Below are 13,713 nucleotides of genomic sequence, written 5' to 3'. Positions count from 1 at the left end.
TCATTCCTAAAGCACCATGAAGGTCACTTTATAGGTGGGGAACTAGGGCCTAGAGATAGGTGGTTGATCTCAGTCCTCCCAGGAACCAAATTCTCTACCCAGTGAAAGCACTGATTCCTTAATCTAAATTAAACAATGTTTATTGCGAACATCTAAACTAATGCATGGGAGACTAGCCAAGTACTCAGAGATATAAAAAGGATTTTAGGAGCACAGAGGAGCTTTATTTCCCTGGCATGCAACAGGGAGGCCATATTTGGGATCAGAAAGAAAGAAGTGGGCCATGAATAAAGGCAAGATGATACAAGCAGAAGCTGGACACACAGTTATAGTTTTAAGTGGAATAAGCCATATTACAATGCTAAACAATGTTTCCTTGATTTACTTCTAAGCTCAAACTATAGTATCATGAAGGATATTGTACCAAAGACTATACATCAGCTGCAAAGCACAAGTAACCATGTTTGCTTGTGTAAATAGATGTTAATAGCCTTCATTAAACCCAGTCTTCCATAATTCTCACTGCAGCCACAATTTAAACACTGCCCACATTCACCACTTCCCCTAAGCCATACAATTAGGATACCACAGGAGGATAGACTTTTTCTTCCCCCACCTATTTTTAAACGAACAAGAGGTGAATTCCAATGTTGGGTGAAAAGAACAAGGCTTCACCTCCCTCTCCTCCCTCTGCAGCCCCCTGTAGAGTGATTTCAGGGGCATGTGGGGGGAAGAGAGGAAGGCGAAATCCAAACCATGAATAGCTGTCCTGCTCATGCATGCATGCATGCATATCACTAGATTTTACCCTAGACCTAGAGAGAAAAGGTAATCACCCTTCCATATAAACAACATTAGTAAAAATGTGTGACTATTTGTAACTGTGCCAGTCCGATAAGCAGCAATTACTACAGCATGTTTTCGTAACATTTTAATTGAATGAGCAGCTCTAAACCAATCAACAAAGCATATACAATGCAAGGGGAAAATGCAAAGAGAAGGGATTAGTATTAGGAGCTATCTGAAGGTATTTTAGAAGGATTTCAATTATGATTTAAAATACAGGGTTTGAGTGATTCATCAGTACAAGAAATTGATTAAGCTATTAAGCCTGGCCCATCACTTAAGTAGGTAGTAATTTCATTATTACTGCAGCAAATTGATGCCATCTACAGACCAAACACATTGAAAATGCAACCACATTTTGGACTCTTATGTGGGAGCACATTTCATCATGGCTGGGGAACCTCAGGCCCAGGGTCTGAATAAGCCCTCCAGGCATCTGTTTGCCCTCAGGCAAGCCTCTCCCAAGCCACCCCCCTCATTGGTCCTGCTTGGCATTTCAAGTGTTTTTGCCTACCTGGAATGTGTCCTGATAATGCCTCTTGCTTGTCTGGATGGAGAATACAGAGGGGTGTGTGTGTGGAAACCAGCTTACCATACAAAGGCAAAATTGGCACAAGCTACTCTCTCCGCCATTGGTGTATGGCCCCCAGAAGGCTGCCCAGAAGGGAATGCAGCCCTCAAGCTGAAATACATTCCCCGCTCCCTTAAAATCTAACCAGCTACATATTGGACATGGGTTTTCCCCCCTCCCGTTTTCATTCTGGAGCTCACTAACAGTATAGGTCTGGGTCTGATGTTGTTAATCGGCCAAGCTAACTAGGATGCATAGCATTCTACAAACAATGGGTTGTGGGTTTGCAATATGTATGTTTGTGTTATTTTCCTAATTTAAATGATGCCTTTGTTGGAAGCCAGAAACTTAACTGGCTAAAACAGTTGGCAACTATAAGTTGGCAACTATAAATGCAGTATTATGTCAGAGATCCAAAAAGGGATGCTTTGTTTCACTTTTGTTCAAAATACTGTATTGGGCAGGGACTCTGGCTTACTTGGGGCAAGAAAGGACAGGGCAGCCACAAACCACAAGGAGACAATTAGGCGGCTTCAGGGAGCTGTGTACTTGAACTGCTCTGTACTTGAATTGTGGAGCTTGTGAATGCTGTTGTCCATGTAACCAAAACGGCACCACCCATGCACAAAAAAAAAGATAGCTGCAGGCTTGGAAGAATCCCAAAGTTTGCAAAAGTACAAAAATGTTTAGGAAAAACCTCTGTGAGGATCCCCAAAAAGCCACATGAAGACTTAGCATGCTCAGTGGACACAGAATATTTACTGGCTACTGTGGGGCAGAATGAAAAACCAGGTGGGAAAACACAGAATGGAGCACTGTGGAAAGTGTGTTTAGCTAGCTGGAACAGTGAACAGGAACCCTCCACACTGCAAACAAGTCTTCCCATTTTCCATCCACCAAGTTCAGTATTACCATGACTGGTTCCTGCCACTTGCTTGGCTGTTAGGCGATCTTTTATGGCTTCCTAGTTTTCCAGCCAGCCCACTCTTCTACACTTCCACTGTAGACACATGCATCCTTCAGAAAGTGTGGAGCAGTGGCTGCTGTGGGCAACTTGGGCTTATCAATCCCAAGTTCAAATTTCTCATTGAGCAATGAAGCTCCCTGGGTTATCTGGATCAGACACTATCACTTTGCTTAAGGTACTACACAGGGTGGCTGCAATGATAAAATGGCAGACATTTCAGTTAGCATGCTGCCCTGAGCTCCTTAGAGGGTATGCAGAATGAAAAGGAAACAAATCAGTGCACTGGGATCTTGTAGTAGACCAACTCATTCATTTGCCACATTTACAGAATAAGCCTCTTAAAGTAAAGTAAGTCTAATGTATGAATGCACAGTTTTTACTGTGAGCTGCCTTGAAAGGACCTCAGTCCTGAAAACAGCATTAAGATATTTTAAATATGCACTTTTAAATCACTTAATGCAGCTTAGTTACAACTGAATGTATTTTAAAGACTTTTGGTGTAGCTGGAGAGTGGCACTAGGCATAACACTTGAATGAGTGTTAATCATATTAATAATGAGAAAATAATGGCAAATATTGGGACAAACACATTATTTTCAACAACAACAACAACAACATTTCCTTCATCCCATTCAAAAAGCAAGCAGTTGCTTTTCTTTCCAGCAGACCTTGTTCTGGCACTGATATAGTTCATGTAAGAGGGAGGATGGCCTTCATATCAAGGTTTTTAAAAATGTAACACTGGGAAATGGAATAAAGATATGCTTGCCAATGTTAATAATTCTCAATTTCTTATGCCTCACACTCCTCCGAAATGTCTAAAATGCAGAATTTATGCACCTTGCCCAACACTGAAATGAAACATTTAACCCCACAATAAAGGAAGGCGAGAAATATAATGGGGAGTTTGACAGGAGGCTCAAGGCAACTGTGCTTCCCATTCGCTATCAAAATCCAAACAGCCAAGCCATCTGCTGTGATTCAGCTCAAGTGTTTAACAGAAATAGATCAGACCACCTAATTATGCTGAGTGATATCCATCCTAGTCACACTAGGAGAAAACCCATCTAAAACAATGGATTCATTTTAGTGGGTTTATTCTGAGTAGAACACATTAGAACACATTACCACTTTAAGGAAAGCCCAGCTGGATCAGAAGAGAGACCCATTTAGTCCAACTCTATGCTCCCCACAGCGGCCAACCAGATACTGGATGTGGACCTCAGGGCAATAGCTGTTCCCCATTAACTGCTTCTATGTCCATAACTATCAGTTTAAATGTAGGTTGCTTCCTCTGTTAATCTATAAATTGTCAAATGGCATTTCAAGATGCACACCTGTGTCAAACTGACCTAAGCTGGGCTAACACCAGTAGCAATACCACCAGTTCATCAGTTTTTGCTTGTGTATTTTTCTAAGAAGAGAAAGTATAAACTGTGTAAATTTAGATATCTATATCTGGATGAAAAGTGGCTTCCCTTGGGCTAACTGGATGCTTGGTTTTTAAAAGGCCCAAGACTCCTGCATCAATCTGCTGATTTCAACAAAGCTTGCAAAGATCTGAATTTGTGTAGAACTGCTTCATTTGAGATCATGGCATTAACAATTTGAATCTTATTTTGAGTCACATACTTAGAAATAGGAGACAATAAACCTTAAATGAGACTCCATGGGATCCATAATACAGTGGTACCTTGGTTTACGAACTTAATCCATTCCGGAGGTCCGTTCTTAAAGCAAAACTGTTCTTAAACTGAGGCACACTTTCCCTAATGAGGCCTCCCGCCGCTGGTGCCCTTCCATCATTCGGATTCCATTCTTAGACCGTAGTAAAGTTCTCAAAACAAGACACTATTTCCAGTTTTACAGAGTTTGTAAACCAAATCGTTCTTAAACCGGACTGTTCTTAAACCGAGGTACCACTGTAGAGGGAAAGGGAACCTGTGGCCCTCCACTTATTCTCTGATTCCCAACTTCCATCAGCCCCAGCCAGCATGGCCAGTGGTCAGAGATAATGAGTCTGACTACAACATCTGAAGAGTCACAGGTTCCCCATCCCTGGCAATACAAATGCTAGCCTACTGATACCTTATGAACCACTGAATAATCTTCTTTGGCAGGGCAAAAAGATGATGTCTGCAACCCTAAGCATACTTATGGAAGCAGTTGCATGAAAATTGACAGTACTGACTGACTTCTAAGTAGATATGGTCACAATCTGGCTTAAAACTAACCAGAAACTTGAAAATCTATAGATAATATAGATATAGAATGTAGATAGTAAAACATTTTTTGGTAATAGGAAATGCGTATTGCTAAGGAGCTAGGTACAGAAACTGCTGGCAAAATATACTACAGAGTACTCTGGAAAGATCATATGGGAAGTATAGTGAGTACGCATGAAACATACAATAATTAATTTTAAAAGGTCAGTGAACCTGACAAAGCATTTGGGCAATGACAAAAAAACTTGCAAGAGCCTTATTAATGAAATTAAACTTCAAATCACAGTAACTCTCATCATGAAGAAAAAGCAGCAGAGTGTAAGTCAAGTCCAAAAACACCTATTGGGTGGTATTCAACTAAATAATTGTGCAAGTCTATGCAATGGGACTTTCCCTCAACTCCCTCTGTGCTACTATCCACAAATCTGCTCCACAAGGCTGAGAGAACAGATTTAGGTTTCATTCAGGGAGAGGACAGGGAGAGAAAGTTCCACTGCACAGGAAGAAATCCTTGCACTGACAGAATATTTGCTATAGCACTACACTGAATTCGAACCTTAGTTCAGCAGTTGTAGGATTATCAAAATGTGCTCAAAGACAGCTGGGATGTTTCCTTATGGCCGAACAAACAGAATTCAACTAATTTAAAAACCCTACACTAAAGTGCTTTAATGTGCACACAGGGCAAGTCCTATTTCCACTTTTGACAATTTCCTCATGCTTAATTGCACTACAGCAAGAGCTTCATAGGTCAACAGAAGCAGCTTTGCAGAAAGCAAGGATGCACACACCCAACAGGAAGAGGAACTATATATATTTGGTAACTGCTGGCATTGGAATGAGACATAGCATGCTGACAGACCCTCAACCTGCAACAATTCTGAGTCCTACTGCCAAAAGATAGCATTGTATAGTGTTTGTGGAAGCTTCTAGTGCTTATCACTGCAGTACTTGCATATAGACAATTGACATGAAAGTTAAATAGTACACATTTATATATGAAAATAGGAAATAAGGAAATATGCACTGCCAACCAAAAAACCTTGCAGCCAAACTGTACTTCTACTTGCTTCTAGACTAATTATGTTCAGCTTCAAGCCACTAATTTCTCACACATTACCCAAACTTCAAATGCTACATTTGAATTTGATATCTAAAGCAACTTTTATAAAAACCTGAAATGTATTTACCAGACTAGAACGTGCTGTTTTTAAAAACAAAGAGCAGTACATTACCTGAATCATTGCGGAGATAAGATGACATTGCTGGAATAAGACATGATTGACTAAGTAGTTCTAGCAGAACTGACGGAAGGGCATTGCTGTTTTGTCCTCTACTTTCGTGGCTGGACTGGACATCTCCATTTGATGTGCTGCCTGCAGGATTTATGTAGCTAGCCAAAACCTGAGCAGTTTAAAAACAGTGAGTCAAAATTAGATTAATAACAGTAGAACAAGTCATATAGAATGTGAGCTGAAAGATAACAATTAGACTCTTATTAAACTGAGTATGTGATATATCTGATGAATAAGAAATCCAATATTATAAACTTTTTATTACTAGGCAGACAAAAAATATATATTTAAAACAAAAAAGTTCAGAATTCTTTATGATTTTAAAATGGCAATTTTAATGGGGAATTTAAGAACTCCCATTACAAACACCACCTTAAAAAATGTCAGATTTCATTCCCTCCTCCCAAAGAAGAGAGGAGCTACAAATGTGCTGCAAATAATATTTTTCAAACATCCAAGTGTTTTAAAAGGTTCATTATGCAACATAAAGTCTGAAAGGAAGAGGAATAATGAAGCTGAGTTGCATGCCCAAGAGTTAGACACAAGGTTTTCTGACTTGCAGACAGGGTCTTTTGACCATGCAAGTGGAAAATGCACTAAAGCACAACTAAACAGCCAATACACGTAAGAAACCAAATGGTATTTTTGGGCAATGTATGAATGTTGTGCTGTTCTCCAGTACCTGTAAGAGACACGTGACGTGTTCTTCTTCCAGTCTTTGTTTAGTTAAAGCTTGTTCCACATCCCATCCAGAAGCAGTAGAACCAGTTCCAAACCCAGTGCCTTTAGCCCAGTAAAGCTGCTGTTCTTCTGTGGTTGCACTGTTATGTGTGCTTGACACCTGTGGCTAGTAAAAAGAAAAATAAATCACCCTACTATTTAGAATCACTTCATTTCATATTCAGGAATCAGAAGCCAAATAATATCCTAGTAAACGCTAGATTCTCTTTATTCTGATTCTTTGAGCATGGGTTGTTAGAAGTCCCTCTTAACCATTGATTCTAAGCAGCTTTGGTAAGTGGCTTTCATCCCTAGGATCTATGCTATAGGATGCTAGAAGAGATGAGATCACAAACTGTGGAACAAACCAACTGCAAAGACTTTAAGGTTTGAAATTGAGATAAGACTTCATTCAGTGCAAAAGATGGGGGGGGAGGGGAGAGGGAAGCCCATGGTTTATTCATTTAAAGTTTTCTTCTCTACATTTATGATTCAGCAGCCCTCCCCTGAATGTTAGTTCAAATTATATTTGTAAAAACGAGGATGGAAGAAATTGGATTATAAATGTGGAGTATAATATCAAATGGAACCGTGTGTGTAAAAAAAAAGGAAAAAGGGAGGGAAACTTTATTTTGCAAAAGGTTTACGATGGAAACTTAGAGCTGACTCTTCTCCATCCTTTATTATTTACAAAGTGAACTGAATAACGCTAAGAGGACTTGGAATTTAATTTAATTGGAAGTATAATTGCTCATATATCTTCAGTTGGAAGAAAGGATGAAAAAAGTCTTTGAACTGCCAAGGAACTGATAAGGTTCTTTATTAAGTCATCCACAGTTTAAGACCGCTCTTCTTCCCAGGCTGAGAGGAAAAATGGTGACAACAGGTTATTTACAGGGACAGAGTGACTTTTGCAACTGTTGTTAAAGCACGGGATGGAGCGATAGAGAAATTTCTGGAACAACAATGGGATATCAGCTCCGCCCAAGGCATGACGGATAACAGCAACAACTGGGGGAAAGAAAGACATAACATCTTACAAGGACAGGAAGAAACACCACGGACAGAATAACTGCCACACACAGGAAGATCAAGGATATTGTTTGAGTTCCTCACCTGTAGTTTTATAAATCATTTAATGTGTCAACATGAATAGAAGTTATTAGTATTGCAGGTGTTGTATAAGGAACTATTATTATGACTGGAATGTAATTAAAATTAGTAAGATTTTGGAATGCAAAAATAAAAATACCAAACCATCAAATCTAGCACGCAGGAGGTCACTTAATATAAATTATATAATTCGGTATTTGAATGATTGGTATTAATAATTGTATTATATATTGGTATTGTTATAATGAGGCCATTATTGGACTGTAATTGAAAACTAATAAAAAATATTATATAAAAAACAAAAACAAAAAGATTTTACTAATTTGAGCACAGAACAATGTAATTACTCAGAATATCAAAACTACCTGGTGACTGACACACTACTGTGTACTTTATGCAGCAATTCCTAATGGATTCCCCCACCTACTGACAATTTTAATTGCTCTCAGATAGCAATCTTATAAGACAATGTTCAGATTGCAATACAACAATAAAGTGTCTTACATAAGGATGTCTATGCTTCAACTTTAATGGGATCTTATGGACTTTAAATCTCCTAGGTCTTACTGGAACATAAGCATCTTGATTTTCTTATGCACTTAGACATGTAAGGTTACCTCTATGGACTTCAGAGCATTGCTTATTATTTAAAATAACACTTGTTTTGTTTAATGGCCCAGAAGAATCACACAGCATAGAAAAGATGATACAGCAATCACTTTCCACAGTAGTGTTCTCACTAGAGGATCATTTTGCCAAATGAAGCTGTCAGCAGGAAGCATTCTCAGCAGGTTCTTTGAACCTTATCACAACTCTCATTGTATCCCTTGTCACTGTATATGGTCAAGTCATCTACCATGTCCTGAAATGCCTGTTCCAAATTCCTTAAATCTCTCTAATGAAGGTTATTTGTCCAATGTAAAGAGAAGATCGGTGGGGCTGCAATATTTGTAGATGAAGCTTGCTTAGGCATTATGGATTTTGTAGCATGTTCAGTGGCCTGGAACTAGTTGACTAGATGCCAGCTTTGGCTACACTTAAAAAACTACAATTAGTCCAAATAAGTTTGTTCTAAGGAGCCACAAACAGTATCTCCTATTCTCTTTTGTGGTCTATGACTACATAGTGGCATGCTCCATATATCAGGAACCCTAACCCCCAAAATGTGGTCTGTAGAGCTAATTAAAACTACTATAGTCTCTTGCTAGATGTATATTATAATCCTTTTCAAAAAAGCACTTTAATATGGCCTCCCCACAAAATCCATTTTGTGCTGTGGAAGCAGTCATTTAAACCCTGTGTTCATACTGTTTATACGTATTAGGGAGAAAGACTGGAATAATGTGGTGGATGATCAAACCTTGGAACATGTTAGAGTCAGATCTCCAACAGTTTATTTATTTATAAAAATATGTATATGCCTCTAATTCATAAATAAAATACAGTTCACAACAACTGTATGTAAAACCTATACAATAAAAGCCACATAAAAAGTTAAAATCAGAACTCAAATGACTATTGCGTAAAGATGTACCGGTATTCTTAATTGTCTGCGTAAACCTAATGGAACAGAAAAGTTTTCAGCAGGTGTTTAAAAGTTGGAACAGAAGGAACCTGCTGAATCTCTATCAGTAGAGTACTCCACAAGACTGGGCCAATGACCCTCAAGGTTTGGCTCCCTGTTGTTGTCAAATGAGCATCTCCAACTTGGGGCACAACCAACAAGGCTCCGACGTATTATCTCAGTGACTGAGCTGGAATGTAAGGGTTCAGGCAGTTCCTGAATTATGCAAGACCTAAGTTGTTCAGGGATCTGTAGATTAATACAAGAACCTCAAACCTGACAGATGCTTTAACTATGGTGACACATGTTGTTGGCCAGATGCCCTCATCAGAAATCTTGCCTCCTGCACCTGCTGGAGCTTCCAAACCAGGCCAGAGGGCAGTTCCGCACAAAGCACATTAAAGCAGTTAAGCTGCAAGGTTATCAGCACATGGACTACAGCGTTCTTCCTATCCCTGTCCAGGAACAGTCGTAGCTGGTGAACCCGACAAAACAAATGAAAGGCACTCCTAGCCACACTTGAGCTTCTGATGACAAAGATGTATCAAGGAATACCCCTAAGCTAAGTTGCTTTGCTGTAAGGGTAACAGGTATTTTTTTGTAAACAACTTATGGTTTGGAGAAACCGTTTCTGACCATAAATATTAACCACCTCTTTCATATTAGATACTGTCATGTTTCAATATGTCAGCTATAGACATGCCACTTCCTAGTATGACATCATAACAATTGAATCCAAAGTTAAACATTTTATCTCTATGGAAGCAAGTACAGATTTGACCATTATTCTGAATACATGGAAGAAAGGATAAGTTGGCTTAACACCCCCCCCCCAATCTTGATATTTCTGATCCTATTATTCTGAAGCAAAACTGACCTCCGTCTGGTTAGAACTAGAATTGGGGACTCTTGGAGCATGGTGGCTAAGAGCAGACAGACAGGCAAGGATAAGATGTATTGCCCCAATTTCTAATGCCATTCGCCTGAGGAGTACTCCATCATCAGTAGTCAAAGGTGTGGTGCTGAACAAGCTGCGCAGCACATGAAACGGAAGGGTTGGAAGCACATTAGCGGAAGGAGACTGCAGAATATGACCTAGATGGAGAGAGAAAACAAGTGTTAACATTTCTGTCAGCACACTGCATTAAGCTTAAAGCATGTTACAGGTATTTCATTAAGTTTTAAAATACTATTTCTTGTTTGTTATTTCTAAACAATTGTGAGTGACTGAGAGAACTGGAGAAGGACAGAAAGAGGAAAGTGCGATCATACTGTCATTATGAAGTAGGTATAGAACGTAGTATTAATTTTCTTGAAAGTGGCACAAGGAAGGAAGGTATCTGGTAAATAACAAGGCTGGACTCTACTGGGCTTAGTAAACTTAGTCCTTAGTCTTCATGAAACATGGTTGGACTAAGTGTTGCTCTCTTTGCATAGGATTATCATGTGGATAATATGTGCTAGAGATTTTAGAAAGCTTCTGCTTGAAAAAATTCCTCAATGCAGGAAGCTAGATTCTTGTAGACATAGATTAATTTAACAAAAAATTAAACAGCATTGCCATTTTTTTCTGAATCTACATTTAGCCCTATTACACAAAATTTGCTCCACATCTGAGAGTAATATTATGGTAATACTGTGAAGTGTTGCAAGACTGCATATGAGGAACATTTTGTAATGTGGGAGTACCAATGTTCTTTAAGTCCAGGCGTACAGATTAGATATGAGAAATCCCAGAACACGCCACCTGATTAAACATTTGCTTGAAACTGTTCTGCCATTAAGTCCCAGTGTGTATGAAACATTTCTCCATCTCTCTACCACTGTTAAGAGACATGAAACATATGGCAGGCTCAGATACACCTTTTCTCCTACAGGAATGAACTATGGCATGGCATGACACCTGTTTTAGGATTTACAATAAATTTAGCTTTACAGCAATGTTTGAAATTAGTTTGCTAAGGCAGGTTAAAATGCAACAATGGTTAGCATCAATAATGCTACAACACAACACTAAAAGGGATGGCAGAACATGCGCCGCAGGCTCTAGTGTTCTTTTTGCTAAAATAACAAGTTTGCAAAACATTATAGCTGTGCTGGGTTTAACCATTTGAATTTTGGATATTTTATTTTTCTGCAGCACTGATGCTAATCTATTTTTCTTTCTAGCAACATTGATAATGGTCAGAATGGCTGATCTAAGTTTGCAGCTTGGGGCTACTTCTGGATCTGGCTGGGGCTTAGTTACATCATAACTACATGGATTACTACAGTGCACTATATGAGGTTGTCTTTAAAAGCAGTCTGGAAACTTCAGCTGGCCTGGAATGCTAAGGCCACGTTGTTGACTGGGGGTCCCAACATCAGAAGCATGTTCAGAGCAACTTCACAGCTTTTCAGCTTATTTCTGGACCCAATTTAAAGTTCTGGTTAACAACCTTTCAAGCCCTCTATGACTTGGGATATATAAGGGAAGTTCTACGCTAATTAAGTTCTTCTACAGAGACTATTCTCTGTGGCCATACCAACATCTGAATTGCATTTGGTTGGGAAGCAGGAAAAGGGTTTTTTTTCTGTAGTTGCACCAAGACACTGTAACTGTTTGCCAAGCAGGCTGCACCACCTTCCCGGCAGCTTTTCACCACTGCACAAACATCTTTTTCTTAAATGCATCTGGCATGCTAGTTCCCCGCCTCTTCCTGCCTTATTTATGTGCTTTATTTGGTAGCCTCTGTCTTTAGTTGTGAATGTTTTGTATGTTGTATTGTTATTTTAATTGATTTTTCATTATGCAAGCGGCCTTGACTACACTTCAGTGGAAAAGTGAGGCAACAGCTTTCAACAAATAAATTAGTAGCGTATCTCTAGCATCAAATGAAAACAACATATCCTATGCAAAGCATTTGAAATGCTTTGATAAAACGAATACCCTGATGGTACTCATGAGAAGTATTAACTTCTACAGCTCCTTTTATCAGACAGTAAAGTGTTAATGTGTTAAAACTCAGCAGAGAAAACTCTCTGCTGTAGCTGCAGTCTACTAAAACTGTCAAACATCTCTAACTACAAATAACCAACTAATGAAAATACAGAGAAAATACTGCTATGTGGAGGAAATGAAGTACGAAACCATTGCCACTAGAGACAATGCATCACAACAATCAGTAAGAAAACAGAAACAGAAAAAGTTTGAAATTACAATGAGCATCAACATTTTCAGACTGTATGAAAGGAGAAGACAAGCAACAAGCAGAATGACAGTGGTCAAGAAGCGAGGGAAATAGGTGATTTATAATCAAGTATGTTTTCGCACACCAATTGGAGGGAATATCTACACAGAAACTTTCTGGTAACCTTGGTTCATATTGTCTCCCACCCTGTGCATAACATAATAAAAGTTGCAACACAAACCTAGGGAAAGGGAAGCAAAAGCAGAAAATCAAGGTGCCAGTTAAGATTATTTTGCCCTTTCTTATTACTTACGACAACCTGTCTACATTTGGATGGATCCAAACGAGAGCAGAAATAAGTGTCAGATAAAAAACTAGGCCAATGTCTAGATATTTTAACTTTACAAGGCCATCAAAATCTGGTTTATTTAACATGAAAGGACCGAGATTTTCTGAAATCCAGTGAAATTAAGTTGAACAGTTATTGCTCTTAATCAAGGCTCCATTAGAGGCCCTGTTAAAAATAAAATAAAATTCTATTAGCTCTGACCAATTTTTCTGTGCAATGAAGGCAACAAAAATAATAATCTGCCCTTCAGGACCGATTTTGACTCTCATATACTTTGGTTCCAAAGCCAGAAGAGATATGGAATTTCACAAAAGCCAGTTTTATCTCTTTCAAATACTTGTAAACTTGTACAGTCAAGAGAAATCTTTAGCAGTAGTCCCCAAATATATTTAGTAGTTACAGTACATACTTCCTTCACCATCATCTGTAACTCCCAACACCAATCTAAGCAGACACTGGGCATGTTTCCTCTCTTTAAGTAGCACCTCAGCATAGCCTGGGAGGCGAAGAAATAATCCAAAAGCAGCCAAAGAATGAGCAGGTATGGGAGACATAGTTTGAACTGTTGATTTGATTGGTGGAGGTTCTGCAGCAATTGTTTCTGGGGCTTCATAAACCAGCTCTCCCGATTGTTCAATGGTAACCCATTCAAACTGATCACTGTCCTTCTGCTTCTCCTGGGTGGTAGATGTAACCACTGGAGCACTCACCTTCAGAAAGAAAAGAAGATGCTTAATACTATCCTCTGAGGCAGCTACTTCAGAACACTTTCTGATGCAAATAATGACATTAGAAAGTCCCTAGACTAATTCAGTTACTCTAATGAAATTGCACCAATGTAAAATAAAATCAAAGATTTCCCAACTGCTATCCAGAAATGAAAATCATAGCAT

General features: G+C 39.0%; 1 protein-coding gene across 9 annotated transcripts in view; it reads right to left on the bottom strand.

The window, feature by feature from the left end:
- Positions 1-13,713, bottom strand: part of BIRC6 (baculoviral IAP repeat containing 6) — a 144,101-nt gene that overhangs the window by 36,306 nt on the left and 94,082 nt on the right. For 8 of the 9 annotated variants that reach the window (XM_081857626.1, XM_081857629.1, XM_081857633.1 and 5 more), the window contains 4 exons: positions 13,230-13,530; positions 10,179-10,396; positions 6,587-6,751; positions 5,845-6,013 (listed from right to left, as the gene is read on the bottom strand). In XM_081857626.1, coding sequence (XP_081713752.1) covers positions 5,845-6,013; positions 6,587-6,751; positions 10,179-10,396; positions 13,230-13,530 — 853 coding nt within the window. The remainder of the gene's footprint in view (positions 1-5,844; positions 6,014-6,586; positions 6,752-10,178; positions 10,397-13,229; positions 13,531-13,713) is intronic. The other variant, XM_081857627.1, reaches the window with a different exon arrangement.

The sequence above is a fragment of the Podarcis erhardii genome (assembly GCF_964252035.2).
Source record: "Podarcis erhardii genome assembly, chromosome: 3".
Lineage (NCBI taxonomy): Eukaryota > Metazoa > Chordata > Lepidosauria > Squamata > Lacertidae > Podarcis > Podarcis erhardii.
Note: the sequence above shows the minus strand (reverse complement) of the source record. Positions and strands in the feature narration are given on the sequence as shown.